Source organism: Thalassophryne amazonica, chromosome 4 (assembly GCF_902500255.1).
Source record: "Thalassophryne amazonica chromosome 4, fThaAma1.1, whole genome shotgun sequence".
NCBI lineage: Eukaryota > Metazoa > Chordata > Actinopteri > Batrachoidiformes > Batrachoididae > Thalassophryne > Thalassophryne amazonica.
Window position 1 is genome coordinate 41201796 of NC_047106.1, and position 17284 is coordinate 41219079.

At 41.2% G+C, this 17284-nt stretch overlaps 1 protein-coding gene across 3 annotated transcripts in view; it reads right to left on the reverse strand.

The window, feature by feature from the left end:
* grm5b (glutamate receptor, metabotropic 5b) overlaps positions 1-17284 on the reverse strand; it is a 310360-nt gene that overhangs the window by 73591 nt on the left and 219485 nt on the right. For all 3 annotated transcript variants that reach the window (XM_034167750.1, XM_034167749.1, XM_034167751.1), the window contains exon 7: positions 1375-1610. In XM_034167750.1, coding sequence (XP_034023641.1) covers positions 1375-1610 — 236 coding nt within the window. The remainder of the gene's footprint in view (positions 1-1374; positions 1611-17284) is intronic.

Below are 17284 nucleotides of genomic sequence, written 5' to 3' on the forward strand. Positions count from 1 at the left end.
CTCGGCGCACCACACTCTGAGCCACCATCGAGAGGCAGAAACCACCACATCATTTCTAAACGGATCGCTGTGTGGAGCCGGGACCATCGTGTGCAATTTCTCTGGTTATCACAAGAGCTGGACATCAGCCATTTTCCGGCAGATTTCACTTTTAACAAGAGATTTTGTCATGGAAAGCCGCGCGGAGGCTTTGCGCGTCACGACCGATTCGCTGAGGACAAGTTGGGACATGCCCAGCTCTCCACAATTTCTCTTTTACTCACTCGACTGGTAAGCACTGAAAGCCGAGATAGGCATGTGAAGCCCGTAAAATTTTCACCGAAAGCCAGATAAATTTTTCGAATGGTTTCCAGCTGCCAGTCTCTAACAGTTTCTGAAAAAATTCTGATGGAAAAAAAGCCCAAATCATTCCACCATTTCCTCGCAATCAAACAACGACAAGAGGGGTGGACCAGTGCTCACTCAAAGCCTGCCCACAGGCGAATGACGCAACCGACAGGCGTGGAAAAACTCACGCATGCGCATGAAGGTTCAAGCTTGGCTGACGTAAAAACATATGAATCAAATCCATATAGTTTTTGAAAAAAATAAAAAGGTATGATACTTTTTGGACAGACCTCGTACAGTTCCTTTATGCAGTTACTTCATTAGCAGTTTTATGCAATTACTTTATTAGAATCTGCCGAAAACTTGCAAATAATACGTAATGTAACTAATAAGGTAACTCGTTATCTAACTTGGTTACTCTAAAGATTGAGCAATCAGCAAAGTAACTCATTAGCAAAGTAACTAATAGTTAGTTTTCTGAGTACTAAAGCTTAAAAATATCCAAATTAGATTATGAGTTACTTTATTCATTACATTCAGCAGCTGCCGACAAGTTGTCCCCAGCTGCTAATGAAGTAACTGTATAAAGTAACTGTAAAATATAACTGTATAAAGTAACTAATAAAGTAACTTTCCAAAGTTACTTTGCCAACACTGAGTTATGATTGACTAAATATATAGTACAACTCCAAATCAACCAGCACTTAGTTTTACTGACTGCTATACAGTTATCTTTATCTATTGTACACCTGGATAATACAGTTTTATCCTATGTATTTAGTAAATACTATTTGTGTATGTTTAATTAAAGCTTGAAAAATGGATATTTTTGCCATCTACACAACACCTCTATTTGACCTCGTTGACTTATGTTTTCATTAAATCAATTTTTTTGTGTTTTTTTTTTTAAACAGAGGTAACAAATTTGGTACTGACAATTGTGTATTTTCATTATTACTGGTATTGACTCAAAGTTTGGTATTGTGACAACCCGACTACTTATTGTAGCCAACAGTCACACAGCCTGTGCATGTTGTGTGTACTCACTGCTACATGTGCGGTTGTATTTGCTGTTCTCCTGCGGGTGGCCTTTGAGTCGACAGTGGAAACGATGCTGCCAGAACTCTGGGAACCAGGGGTTCCTGAGGTTGTTTTCAGGACGAAGTTTAAGGTAGTACTCATCAAACCACTTCACGTCAGCAGACTGGAGCTTGATGGTAATACCGCCGGCAGCTTCTCTAACGTAGCCATCCGTCACGTCGTAGCGATCTGCCCATCCGTCACTGCAGGGAAACAGAGGAAGCGTACCAAGGCTGAGTGAACTCCCTGGTTAGCACCTGGTTGACCTTTTACAAATAACAGATGTGCAATGTTCCTTCTGAGTCTGGATATAACAGGATTGATTTTATTGTTTGGAGTATTAAAGTGACACTGTGTGTGACTTCACATGTGTGGATGGTGGAATTATGGGTTACATCCTGTCTATGGCTGATGCTGAGACTTTGATTCATGCATTTGTCTCTTCTAGATTGGACTACTGTAATGCTCTATTTTCTGGTTTACCACAGTCCAACATTAGGGGTCGTCAGCTGGTTCAAAATGCTGCTGCCAGACTTTTGACACAAAGCACAAAGTTTGACCACATTATGCTCATTTTGGCATGCCTACACTAGCTTCCAGTCGCTGCAAGATTGGATTTTAAGGTTCTGTTATTGGCTTATAAAATTGTTCATGGACTTGCGCCTGCCTATCTGGCTGACCTGGTAAAGCCTTATGTACCAGCTCAGGCCCTGCGTTCACAGGGTGCAGGACTTTTTGTGTTCCCAGGGTGAATAAAAAGTCTGCTGGTCACGCAGCTTACTGAAAAAGAGAATGTTTGAACCAACTTAAAAAGTGTTACAATTTGTAAAAACCTGAATATATTAAGTTGTTTGAACTTAAGTTTGTAAGTTAGAGTTGATTTAACTTTCAAACTTAAGCTCAAACAACTTAATATATTCAGGTTTTTACAAATTGTAACACTTTTTTAAGTTGGTTCAAACATTCTCTTTTTTCAGTGTACCGTGCACACATACGACAGTCGGATACTGTGGAGACTTTTAAATCACGTTTAAAAACTCATTTGTTTTCCTTGTTTTATCATTAGTTATGATGTGTTTTTATTCTTGTGTTCTTCTATGGTTTTGTCTTTTTGTTGTGTTTTTAAAATTTTATTTCAGTTTTCTTTGTTTTTATTACGCTGTGTGAAGGGCCTTGAGGCAATCTCATCGTGAATTGGCACTATATAAATTAATAAATTTGAAATTTGAAATTCAACATCTCAGTGTGTTTTGTTGTACTGTTGGTGTATATGGAGGTTCAGGTCAGAGCTGATCTGCCTCACGTGGGCCGCTGGGAGCGTTATCCAATTACATTCTGCTTCTATCTGGTCTTCTTTGCTGTTTTCTGCCCCTCTGTGACCAAATTTGCTCAAAACAACAGCCTCACATGTGCACTGACAACAGTTTAATGGCTCATGTGACAGAAGTGTTTTCTCTGTGCAAGGCCTTATAGGGTTGAACAGGTTTGTGTTTCCTGGATCAGCAATTACATGCAAATTACAGTGTGAGCAGATGTAAAGACGAGATGATCAGACTTTAGTGTCTGTTCTGGTTCACCTTAGTGCTATAATTCAGGACTTTGTAATAGACTTCCTGGCTTTGTCATCTCAGTTTAGAGTAATTTCTTTGCTTTAGTAGTTTACCTCTTCTGTTCAGCCAACAGCTACGTTCACATTGCTTTCTATAGTGATCTGAATCGCAGTTTTGCCTTTTTACCCAAGTCAAAATACGGCCATTGGGTATTGCAAAGGCATTGTGTCTATCCGTCCGTCTGTGCTCAGCATAAGTCCAGTCCTATTAATGACATCATCTTCAATTCGCAGGGAGCATTCTTGAGACACAGACCTTGGACAAGTTCAAAGATGGCTAACCTTAACCTATTATAACAGGTCAAAAGGTCACATTCTGTTTCCTATTTTTATGTTCATATGGCCGATGACATTTTAGCATTGCTTTATATTTTTATTTTCAAATGAATGTTTTTAAGTGAAATGGAATTGACAATTCCCACCCAAGTCCCATCACCAAAGAACAAAAAGGAATCTGATCACTGATCAAGTCTAATATAATTTAAAAAAAGATTAAATTTGCCGATATGGCTGCACTAACAATGCTCACATCAGCAACCAAATCAGAATCAGATTTAATGCCATACGTGTAGGGATGGCAGAACTGAGAACTGCTGTCACTGACGGAACGGTGACCCCTAAAAAATTGGTCCACTCTGTCTTCACTGCACGTGTCATTTCTGACCGTCAGCATCAATTCACAGACAATCACCTTGTTTGTGTTTAAACCTGCACTCCAGTCATCATCTGTCTCAGCGACAGAAGCTTTTGTACAACAATCATTTCCACATAAATTCAGCATTATTTCATAATAAAAGACAGGGGAGTCATCATGGCTGTTTACACATGTAACTGACAAACATATAATATTTATAATAAAACACTGCATAAATCCAATTATCTCTCCTTGAATACACCTAATTAGAACTGTTTTGCTTCATGCACATTTCCATATGGTGTGCTACCGTGGTGTGATGCTTCATTGAAATCCACCAAGATGTTTAGGGGGAGTTACACTGCATAATGTGAGAATTAAATAAACACAGAAGTCCAATTATCTCTCCTTGAAAATATCAGAACAAAGATTTTCCTTCATACACGTCTTCACATGGTGTGCTACAACTGTGTGAAGTTTCACTGAAATCCAAGTGGTTCAGGAGGAGTTGCACTTAGGATGCCAATATCATGTGATGTCAAAAATCCAGTTATGTCATAGTCTGCTTTTGTCTGACTCTCTCCTTTCCTTTCTTTAACATTGTGTGTAGTTTGTTAGTTTTAACCCAAGATGGTGCTGCAGAGCTGAGGAACACCTGTAACTCATCATCTCCTCGCACCTGAAGCTTATGAGCGGCTCATCGGGAGTGGCTACTTAAACCCCGGTTTTAAGATCAGTCATGCCTGGATTCTTCGTTTTCCATACCATGAAGCCAGTTCGTTTCTCCTGAGGCCAGATTCTTCCAGTAGCTTCCCAGAACTTCACTGAGATTCGATGACCTTGACCTCGTCTTTTCTGCCGCTTCCATGCACTCAGATGTTGGCGCTTTCCACAGCTCGTTTCAAGGTAACCTGGCCAGCTGTAATTCCTGTATTAGAGCTTGTTGAATTCTCTGGTGCTTCCAGACACACTCCTGCGCAGCTTCCATGTCGCATATACTCCTGGCTCCAAGACTATCTGCACCACAGCTTTCAGCTGCAGAGCGTGTAGCTCTGCCACGCTTCAGTTAAGTTCCTGCATGTCTGTGAGATCCCATTCTCCATGTTGCTCCTGATTATGAATGTGCATGAATAAGAACTGTTTCCAAGAACTGGCTCCAAGAACTGTTCCAAGAATTATTTCCAAGAACTGTTTTCCTAAATGGTAAATGGTAAATGGACTGCATTTATATAGTGCTTTTCCATCTGCATCAGACTCTCAAAGCACTTTACAATAATGCCTCACATTCACCCCGATGTCAGGGTTCTGCCATACAAGGCGCTCACTACACACCGGGAGCAATAGGGGATTAAAGGCCTTGCCCAAGGGCCCTTAGTGATTTTCCAGTCAGGCGGGGATTTGAACCCATGATCTTCTGGACTCAAGCCAACCCAACACCAATTCCTAGAATTGTATGAACTCTGATATTGAACCACTGAAAACGTTCCAAGTCCAGACGGACAGCACTTGACCTCTGGCCTCTGAAGATACTCATGAACTGTGAATGATTCCTGAACAGCAAACCTTATTTCCTAGACTGTGAACATTATTTCCAGAACAGTGAACATTCCTGTTTTAAGCCTACAGTGAACTGCTTGTTGTTAAAGGCTTCAGTGTTATGAGTGCAAGCCCTCAACTCTGTCCTCCTCCATTCTTCTAGTTCCTGTCCTCAGCTCTGTCTCCGGATCCAGTTCCCATATACCCCAGGATTCCTGCTTGTTCTCAGACTCCCAAGTCTGTCCGTGTGTGCACTCCAGCTCCCAGATGTCCCACCGTTACAAGCCGGTCCTGTCTTGGGTCAGCAGGCCATCTAACCAGTGCAGCATTGTTCATTGGTTTATTGTAAATAAATCTCTTTTCGTTCACAACCAGTTCTGTTCCTTGCTCCCAGCTCTTAAGTCCATCACCTGTAACAGTCCGAACCTGTCCGGACCCCTAACCATAACAAATTATCTCTCATTGAAGACATCTGATTCAAGTTATTTTCCTTCATGCACATTTGGACATTGTGTGCTACTACTGTGTGAAATTTCATTGAAATCCATAGCCTGGTTTAGGAGCTGCACTTACAAAGTCAACATTATATGATGCATCAAATAAACATCTCTCCCTGAAGACATCTGACCAGAATTATTTTCCTTCATGCACATCTTCACATAGTGACATATTCACAGTGTGAGTTCTATACCTCATCATCAGATCGGGGAGTTTGCATTCGCTCTCCTGATTCCTGCATAACAGTACTTCTGTATTATTGCAGCTTTCACTTTTTTTATTGCTGCTGACTCTGTCTTCATTTAGTCAGCTGTCTGAATCATAGGCAGACGTTTCACCATTTGAACCTCCACCTCCGGTGTCTCCTATAAAGTCGACAGCTCTTCTCCCGTCTTGATTCTTTTTTTTTTTACATGCCACTATGATCAGTCACCTCAGTTTGGTTTTCTGCATCGGCAACTTCAAAATGCACAAGACATTTCTGCCTCATCTTGATTTTTGTCAAAATCATTCTGCAAAAAAGAGGTCAAATGCATGCGGCACCAAAGCGTCAATATAAACTCTTTCACATGCACGCTGTGTGAAATTTACATCAAAGACCAGCACTCAAAGAGAGCGTTGGGGGGGCGGAGATGAACGAAATGAGGCTGAAGGGGTTTGTGCTGTCCATTATTTGAGAGCTGTTCATTGATGATAAAGTCATACTGTGGCAGCTTGACCAGCACCAATCATATATTTATTTTTAATGAAGCATTTTGAGTTGACACACATGCACAAACACCAAAATGCTGCAGATTCCTCAGAGGAAGAGACCAACAAAGACAACGACAAGGTTGTCATTCCAACAGGAAATCTGGGAGAAACACGCTGAACAGTGGCACCAGCAGAGTGATTAGCAGGCAGGATATGGGAGAGTGAGTGCGCTTTACATCACTATGCGCCATGTCAAAAAAAAAAGGATCACTGACAAATAAGCACAAACACCACAATTTGCACATTCACACACACTGGCCGAGGTCAGCTGGAGTATTTTGGCTGCAGTACAGCAGCAAAGAGAAGAGACGCAGCTCTTGAAGCACAGAATCACGAGGAGCCCAGATGGCACAGCGAGGGTGTGACAGAGCGATGGATGGATCCGAGCGATACATCTCCTCTCACCCCGTTGCCAACACGGCCTTGAGCGAGACAATGACAATACTCCTCTGTTTTTTCTATTTGAATTCTTTCTTACGCCTGTCTCTCTCTCTCTCACTTTCACACACACACACACACACACACACACACACACACACACACACACACACACACACACACACACACACACACACACACACACACACACACACACACACACACACACAGACCCCCTTGGAGACTAAAACTCATTTTCTCTTGCAGCAGAGCTTCCACGAGCCTGATCCCAGACAAACAGTGTTTGCGCTTTTTTTGTGTCCCTGTAGATAAAAAGTGAGCCCACGGAGCTCGAGATAGTTGTGAGTCCTGACATTTTAAGATTGGCACTACGGCTCAGACCGTTGTTGTCTCTGCTCCCATGCGGAGCGACAAAGTGCTGTCATCACGCCACCCATCCTCACGGCGAATCCATCAGCCTGTCCCACCACGGAAGAATGAGCAGCACTTTAGATGTTTGCGAGCGTTCGCTCCTTGCCTGTTTGACGCCACAGTGTCCTGACATTATGAAGCACGCCAGGCGGAACGAGGCGACATGAAAAGAAAGACGACAAAGGAGAAGCAGTCGAGGTTGACATATATGAAGCCATCATACAAATTCTTAAGTAATGGTCATTAATTAGTTCTCTCTTGTCAATAGATCTCCTCCTGCTCTCTCTCTTTCTTTCTCTCGCTCTCTCTCCCCCATCTGTCTTTCAGCTTTTCTCATTAACACCTTCATCTCTCCCTTGAGCCCTTCTGTTTTTGTTTCCTCGACTTCTTCCTCCTGTTCTGCCACATTCCACCACATCCATCTGTCAATCTTTCTTTCTTGCTTTTTTTTTTTTTTTACAACACGTTTCTCTTTCACATGCAAGCATTTGTAGTACATATTCAATTTTTGTTTCCTCTTTTGCTTTTTTTTTTTGGCTTATTTAGGACCCATTCTTTAACATTTTCTCATAATATGCATATGTCGCGGCCATGAATGAGTGAAGCTTGTCAGCATCTCACCATGTCCTTTAGGTCCTTCAGACTTTATTTTGAGTAAATGCTTCAGGGGAGCATTAGCATGGCAAAAAAACCTTTCAGTTTGGCAGAATCCCCCCAGACCCCCACCTTTTTAGGCATTTTTCTTTATTTGCCTCTCACATGCCTGGAAAAGCCCCTCACCATCTCACCATGTCCTTTAGGTCCTTCAGACTTTATTTTGAGTAAATGCTTCAGGGGAGCACTAGCATGGCAAAAACCTTTCAGCTTGGCGGAGCCCCCCCAGACTCCCCGCCTATTTAAGCATTTTTCTTTATTTGCCTCTCACATGCCTGGAAAAGCTCCTCGCCATCTAACCATATGTTTTAGGTCCTTCAGACTTTTTTCAGTAAAATTGTTCTTGGGAGCATGAGCATGACTAAAGCCTTTCAGCTTCTAAAGGGCCCCCCCAGACTCCCCACCTCAAAGTTTTCAGCTAGTTGACAGTAGGACTGTACAATATGGCCAAATTATTGTATCTCAATATTGTCATATAAATTGCCATGTAAATGTCACTTATAAATATGCTGTCCATATTCTTGAGCCGCTTAGGTGGGTACGGAGAGTTCCCATGGGATAAAAAAAGCTTTTCAACCTCCCATCCCTGGTTCTCAAGACCAGGCACCTAAGTGGCTCTACTCTTTTTTTTTTTTTTTTTAAGAGATTTAGGTGTACCTCAGTAAACACTAGTAGAGTTCCACCTTAGATTTGGAATGTATAATAGAAGATATACCTTACTGAATTTTCATATCAATATGACATACGATATGACTATGATTTGACACAAAGTGCAACAACAGTGAAAATTAAACATTCTTAAACAAAACAGTAATAATACCACACTCATTTTGCACTCATCATAAGCTTGGGATACTGTATTAGAACACTTGGAATTTCACACATTTAAATTTGTTTATGTCATTTTAAATACATAAAAAAATAATAAAAAATTCTACAATTATCTTCCTCAAACTCAAACTGAAATCAAATCTCTAAAACTTGATAAAACCTGTAAATAATAATCAGTTTTATTGCCAGTTTTCTTTAGACAATTCAGGGGATGGAAACATGAACATTTCCAAGTTACTGAATATGTCTTGGACTTTATTTACATCAATTATGAAGAAATACAAAAGTTTCTTTCACCAAAACATCAAATCTAGGCTTTCATCTCAAATGTACTTTCTGTCAAATTGTAGCTGAACTTTCAGGTCTTCTTTTTAAGAAAATCCTCCTCTACACCACTTCATCAGGAAGCTGGATTTTATAATTTTATTTAATTTATATCAGGTTGTAGAGATTTGCTTTCAGTTTGAGTTCAAGAAAGATAATTTTAGAAAAAAATGTATTTGAAATGGAATAAACAAATTAAAATGTGTGAAATACCAAGTGTTACAATATTTTTGAGGGCAATTGAGAAACACTAGGGAGCAGCATCTTACATCTCATATATAGTGCAGCAGATAAGAGAATATTTAGAGTGGAATCCTGCAAATGGTGAAACAAGCATCAAATTTAGCACAAATAATCCATAGACATGAACTCTTTAAAAAAAAACTGACTGGCCACTTGAATTTTCAATAGGCTGCCAGGTAGGGGTCAAATGAAGAATTACACAGGGGTCAAAATTAAAAGATGTTCCAATCATATGGAAAACTACACCACATTATTTGCCTGATCATTAAGATTCCAAAAAGGTATAGTTTGGACAATCTGTGACTGAATGTTATGGAATTATGAGGTCCCAAGTTCAAACGACGTGTTCAGTTCAAATCTGAAGCAAACATTTTTCTTCTTCTACTAAGGTGGATTAGAACTTTTTGTGGTACACAGCACCAACAACTGGACAGGAGGAACCTAGCAGTCAATGTGACTCACTGATTTGAAAATGCAGGTCTTTCAACCAGATGTGTGGTGCCGTGACATGTCATTCATCTGTCTACAATCAGATTTCAGGGGAGTCCAGTGAAACCCCGGCCTCTGCTCTAGCTCCACCCATGCCAGGAAGTATTCAACACTGGACATTTCCTGTTTCACTGTGACTGAGAATTTGGCACTCCCTCTTTGAGTGTGAGCTTGCCACTGAGTTCCCGCTAGATTCCATGGGATCTCGTTTGTCAATCCAGCAAGTGTTTGAACATTTGAACATTTCCTGTTTTACTGTGGACTTGAATTTTGGCACTTCCTATTTAGGACGCCCTGTACCATGAGTGGGCTTTGCACCACTGCGCGACGCTTTGCTCATGTTAACATGGTGAAAGTAGGAATTAAACAAAGAGCACACTGTCCGTGTCACACATATTTGACACCAATTCACGCAAATTCATTTTTTTTTTTTTGTGATTCAGTGATACCATAATATGTGTTTCTGTGTGGCCTTGATCAGTTCTGTCCAAAAATGAACCACTCTATCCTCATCTAACACACAACCATGTTTCCTCCATAATGGCCCCCAGTGGTTTGAGTTAAAATTGTGACTTTGAAAAGTCATCCAAGGTCAAATGTCATGTGGCCAATAGAAAGGTGATGAGGGCGGGTTTTTAATTAGTAACCATCGGTGTATCTTAACCACTTCCTGAAAACTATTACTTTGACTTTTTTAGGTCATCCAAGCTCAAAGATCATATGACCAATAGAAACGCAACATGATGTAATTTTACAGTTGTGTTTATTAGTAACCATAAATGTATCTTTAACCAATCCTTCAAAACAGCCACTCTAAATATCTCCTACAATGTAAAAAGTATAAGAGGAGGAAGACGATGAGTATCACTTGCTTTCTGAGTTGCAATATTTTGGACACGTCTTACATTTGCGTGTGCGTGTGTGTGACCCAGGTCCTAACATATGTATAATTCAGTGTTGAGGAACCGAGTGGCTGAAGAAGACCAAGGGGACGCCCGGGTTTCATCTGACTGTAGCAGATAAATGTGGATAACTGCCACCCTGAACCCAAGGTGCTTCCATTGTGCAGTGGATGTGGCTACGCACAGACAATCGTGGCACCAGCCAGCACTTGCTTCTAAACTTGGACATAACAGAAGTGCACCCTCTTGTGTGTGCACGTACTAAGAGTTTGAGTCCGTGCTGGTCTCAGCAAGAGCCAGTGTTGTCACAAATCAGGCAAATCGATCACTCGCTCTCTTCTTGGCCAAAACAACTGGTCTTAACAACACTGTGGGTCGTTTCGCTCTTGCTGCCTCGCCGTCTCTTTATGTGTCTGAGCCCAAGGCCGTTGCCATGGTTTCCAGCCCACGCTCAACCTGCTGTCTGTACTTTTGTATCTCATTAGAGCCCTAGAGCCCACTGGATTTGAAGTGTATACACACACACCCACACATATACCCTCCCTCTCTCTCCCTCCCCTCCCCTCTCTCTCTCTCACACACACACACACACAAAACGCACACTGACTGTTTTTCAATCCGCTATTCAATTAAGATCGGGTGGCCAGTCTCTATATTGGAAATGCTATTCACATAATAGTACAGCATGTCAGTGTTTTAGGCCACTGTGATACTTTAAGCAGAACTTTTATAAACCAATTCCTCATACGGAGGCCTGAGGCAATTTCCTTCCCATTCTATTCACTTAGAATATAAATGGAAACTGGAACTCATTTGCAAATGACTTAATTTTCTATTAGTTTTCTTGGTTATGAAGTGACTCTTGAGCAAGGCTTTGTGGTGGTTTAAATTCCAAGAAACATTTTCAATTTAGATTTGTTCATTTTTATTACAACACAGTGATACATTTTCTTGTTTGCAGTCTGACCAGTTCCATATTTTCTCATTTCTACCATTTTTTATTTCTTTCTATTCATTTATTTTATAGTTGAAAGTGCAACGTTGACAACCATAATGCCTGCTAAACAACAGTCAAGCCCTTTTAGAACATCACAACAACAATAAGACAACTGTGGAAATGTGTCTTTTTGACCAACATACAGAGAAATATTTAATCCAGTTCATTCATTTTACACGGCATATTTGGAGCCAGATTGCTCCCAAACTTCCCTCACCTCAGTTACACCTACCAACATCTCATGGAGGAACTCAAAGGGTCCCCAGGACAGAAAATATACAGTATATATACAATATGCACATAGAATAGAGTTTAATCATCTTCCTACAAGATCATTAAATCTGGATCAGAATCATCTAACTTGTTCTCTTCCACTTTGAGTAATATGTCAAATCCTCAAATTAGAAAAAAAAAAAAAATAAGATGCATTGTCTCACTGAAAATGCCAGTTTGCATGAAATTATGTGGATCAGAGTTTCCTTCACAGGGTTGCATGATTTACCCTCCCAGAGTCCATGAGGAGCTCTAAAATCCAGAAAGAATTCAGAGTCGAGGTGGTTCAGGTACCGGATTCATCCTGGTCACATGTCTCCGGAGGTTTTCCAGGCTGCTCAACCAGCTACAGATAAGTCATTTGATCTAGATAATCTGTTTTCCACTGCATACTTGGGGCTCCTAAACCTCCCAGCTGCATCTACCAATTCCTTGGGGAGGATCCCAGACTGCTCCCAGCACTGATGGGATACACTATATTTATCTCTAAAAGTCGGTCTGAGTTGGACATGTATGGAAAAACTCCAGAGGGATGTGTCCAGAAGGAATCCTAACCAAATACTGAAACCACCTTAACTTCTGGATTTCATAATGATCTTATTCAGATGAATTGTACAACCCTGTGGTGGAAACCCCAATCCATATAATTTCATGCAAACTGGTAGGCATCGGTGAGAGAATGCACTCTTCTATTCATTTAAGATAAGGATTATGAATGTTACCAAAAGAAGCTAAAGTGGAAAATAATCTAGATGATTCTGATCTATGATAAAATTAATGAAACACTACCTTTGATGTCAATCAGATCAATAGTTTGTGAGTTACATGTGTTATACGAGGTCTGTTAGAAAAATATCCGACCTTATTATTTTTTTAAAAAACCATATGGATTTGAATCACGTGTGATTACATCAGCAAAGCTTGAACCCTCGTGGACATGCAAGAGTTTTTTCACGCCTGTCGGTGATGTCATTCGCCTGTGAGCACGCCTTGTGGAAGGAGTGGTCCAGCCCCCTCGTCGGAATTCCTTTGTCTGAGAAGTTGCTGAGAGACTGGCGCTGTGCTTGATCAAAATTTTTTCAAAAACTGTGAGGCACATCCGAGTGGACACCATTCGAGAAATTCAGCTGGTTTTCTGTGAAAATTTTAATGGCTGATGAGAGATTTTGGATTTTTCTATCGCTGTAAGGACTCCCCACGGAGCGGGACATCGCACAGCGCTCCGAGACGACGTCGTCATCCTGTTTCAAGCTGAAAACCTCCAAATTTAAGCCTCTGTTGACCCAGGACGTCGTGAGAGAACAGAGAACTTTCAGAAGAGGTTGGAATCAGCAGTTTATCCGGACATTCCACTGTTAAAGGAGATTTTTTTTAATGAAAGACGTGCGGACGGATTGGCGCATTGGCTCGCAGCTGGCGCAGCGCGCCCGCCACAGGAAAAACACCTCCGTTGGAAGCCTTAAGTTGGAACATACCCTGCTGTTAAACAATTTCTCAGATACTCACTCAACTGAAAGCCACCAAAAGCCGCCTGGATTTTACAAATGGTTATCAACACGGCCAAACCGTCCGCATGTCTTTCATTAAAAAAATCTCCTTTAACAGTGGAATGTCCGGATAAACTGCTGATTCCGACCTCTTCTGAAAGTTCTCAGTTCTCTCACGACGTCCTGGGTCAACAGAGGCTTAAATTTGGAGGTTTTCAGCTTGAAACAGGATGACGACGTCGCCTTGGAGCGCTGCGCGACATCCTGCTCCGTGGGAAGTCCTTACAGCGATAGAAACAATTCAAAATCTCTCATCAGCCGTTAAAATTTTCACAGAATTTTCTCGAATGGTGTCCACTCGGATGTGCCTCACAGTTTTTGAAAAACGTTTGATCAAGCACAGCGCCAGTCTCTCAGCAACTTCTCAGACAATGAAAATCCGACGAGGGGGCTGGACCACTCCTTCCACAAGGCGTGCTCACAGGAGAATGAAGTCACCGACAGGCGTGAAAAAACTCACGCATGCGCACGAGGGTTCAAGCTTGGCTGATGTAATCACACGTGATTCAAATCCATATAGTTTAAAAAAAAAATAAAACTGTTGGTTTCTTTTCTAATAGACCTCGTATTACATGACCTTATCAACAATGTCAATCACAACAAAAATGGTGTCAGGAGACACTAAAGTCCTTTGGACAAAGAAAGAGTAATTTTGACCAAATATGGGGAAAGTGTCATTAAGTAAGTAACTTCTCTATTAAGTATAACTCTGTCTGAAATTGTTTATCCTGGGATTCAATCATAAAGTCCAACTTACCATGACCAGACAGTCCATCAATAATTGTCTGTCCCAAATTTCAGAAAAATTCGATGAAAAGATTTCCTCATATCAATCGAACAATGTACATTTTTTAATGGGGGTGCATTTGTGGGCCCCTAGAATGATTCAAGGACAATAAAAAAATGTCTGGCTGTCTGTAGCCTCCCAAACAATCTTTATGGAAAAATCACAGAAAAGGTTATTTAACAGTTTCTCAGCAATTACTTTATAAGTATGAAAATTGCATCCCCCCCCCCCCCCCTTTTTTTGTGCCATTCTGGGAGGACCTGGTGGCCACAGGGACAGTCAGTCCAAAAGTCTAAACTTCCATGGCCAGACAGGTCCCCAAGAAGTATCCCCACCAAATTTCAGGAAATTTCATTGCATAGGTTTTCAGAAAATGTCAGAAAGATGAACAGCACAAAGCGCACCGGGGGTGAATCTTGATGGCATTAGTCCTTGGGAGGTGATGTCAAATGCATACTCAGTTCAAATCCCTATCAGACCGGAAAATCACTCGGGCCCTTGAGCAAGCTTGTTAATCCCAAGCTTGCTCCTGTGTAGTGAACGCCTTGCATGGCAGCATCCTGACAACAGTGTGTGTGTGTGTGTGTGTGTGTGTGTGTGTGTGTGTGTGTGTGTGTGTGTGTGTGTGTGTGTGTGTGTGTGTGTGTGTGTGTGTGTGTGTGTGTGTGTGTGTGTGTGTGTGTGAGAGAGTGGGTGAATGTGAAGCATCGCTGTAGAATGCTATATAAATGCAGTTCACTTTTGGACATACTGTCAGGATTTCCCCTAAACTGTAGTTTTTACTGTGTTGTATTACCAGTGTTTGTTTCTCCACCAGATGGCGTCCTCAGTTTTGTTTTCACACCTGGATCAGATGAGTGACTGATAGACTATTTAAACCCTGACTTTCTGTTCATGAACTGCCAGAGACTTGTCATTTGTTTGTTGTTTGTCACCCTACTTTCCTCGTTTTTACCTCGCCAGCTTTCAGAGCCTTGTTCCATGATCCAGACAGATTCCAGGAGGACCAAACCTGATCACCACCCCGTGACCCTGAGTGCGTCTCCCAGCTGTGCGCTCAAGACGCCAAAGCTTTCCACAGCTTATGCTTAGTTCCTGGTTGCTGAGCTGAGCGTTCCACCTGGCCCTGGTCATAGAATCCTTAGTTGACATTATTCCTTCAAGAGTGGCCCGGGAAACTGCTGCTCCCTTATTTCACCACCAGGAGACAGGCCACTCTCTATACTGCAGGCATTCCAGCACAGCATTTCATTTATTTATTGTAAATAAATATATTTTCCTTTTGAACTCCTCTCCATGTTCAGCTCCCTGCGTGTGGATCCATAGTCTGAAACGGTTCAGTTCCACCCGAACCCCTAACCATAACACACAGTCCAAAGGACTTAAAAATGTGATGTGTTTCCATTGTTTGATAGTCCTTTCAATGTATGAGACTTATTTTAAAGTCAAACTGTGATGTTTTTCACACATGGGTGCGCTGCAGCCAAAGAGCCTGGCATTCAGTACTTTAAAATTTCCCTTATTCCCCCTGGCGGCACCCTGCACTTCTCAGAATGCACCGCAGCAACAGCAGAGTTCTGGCGTCTCACAGCGCATGTAAACACTGGCTAGTGAGGATGTGGATGGTGTTGATTCAGCGAGTTCACAGGCGATTATGATGATGACACGTTCTCCCAAGTTGAGAGGGTTATCTAGAGGAGGCATAGCTCCTGTGACCATACCCCAATGTTGTCTTGTTGTCCATGCTTCATGAGGTATGTTTACATTGTGCCCTGAATCGGAACTCTGCTGAAACTGACCTCTCACGTGAGTCACGGACCGTGAGATTGTGCAAGATTCACAAACAGCGAATGACGTAAAGGAAGCATATGCCATTTTTAGCACAGCCATTACCTAAATGTAGGACTTAAACTGATTCTCTCAATTGATTCATTGTTTGGTGGTCCACAAAATGTAAAAAAAAAAAATGGTGAAAAATGTCAGCATTTCCCAAGGTGACATCCTTGATGTCCAAGATGGTGTCTTGTTTTGTCCATATCCCAAAGATATTCAATTAATTGTCAGAGCAGTAAACAAACCAGAAAATATTCAGATTTGAGATGCTAAAGTATTGGTCAGTATTGAATATGTCTGGTATTTATATTTGTGTATTATATTTATATTTGTAAACTGTTTTTTTTTTAACTTTCACTTTTGATACTCAGTGTGCTTCTTACCCTGTGTGCTGCTATATAATGCTGCTGGAACTTTAATTTCCATGAGGGAGTCTTCCCAAGGGATTAATAAAGTTCTATCTAATCTGATCTAATCTAATCTAAAATCAGAGAATTTAGACATTTAAAAATGACTCAAAATGATTCAACAAATTTAAAACTAGTTAGTGATTAATTTAATACTTGATCAATCACTCCAGCTCTAATCTGGATTGCATTGAGGTTGGTGTATGTGATCAGTGTGTTTTGGAAATGCACTTGTGCGCTGCACTGCATGCCAGTGTTTTCAATCCCATGTGTGAACAAAATAACTCAGTACTGATCTGATTTGGACCAAACATAGTGGAATGACTGAGGGTCAGCCACTGACAGTTTGGTGAAAAAATTGGTTACAAGTCAAGGTCACAGCCCAATTTCAAAATCTGGGCCCAATGCTTACACATAGTAAGTGTTTTGACGGGGTATTCTGAGGAATGGGATCAAACGACAGCTATGGTTACTAAAAATACTTATATATGAAGATACATTTCTTTTGGTCACTTTATTTTTGACCTGAGGTAACCCTGAAAGGTCAAACTCAAGGTAATAATAGTTTTGACGAAGGAACATGACATGAGATATAGTCACATAGTTATTCATGTTGGCACCAATGATATCAGGATGAAGCACTCACAGGTCACAAAAATGGACATAGAGAGGACTTGTGACCTTGCCAGAAAGATGTGTCAGCATTGATTAATAGTCTCTGGTCCCCTCCCCTCCCGGGGTAATGATGAG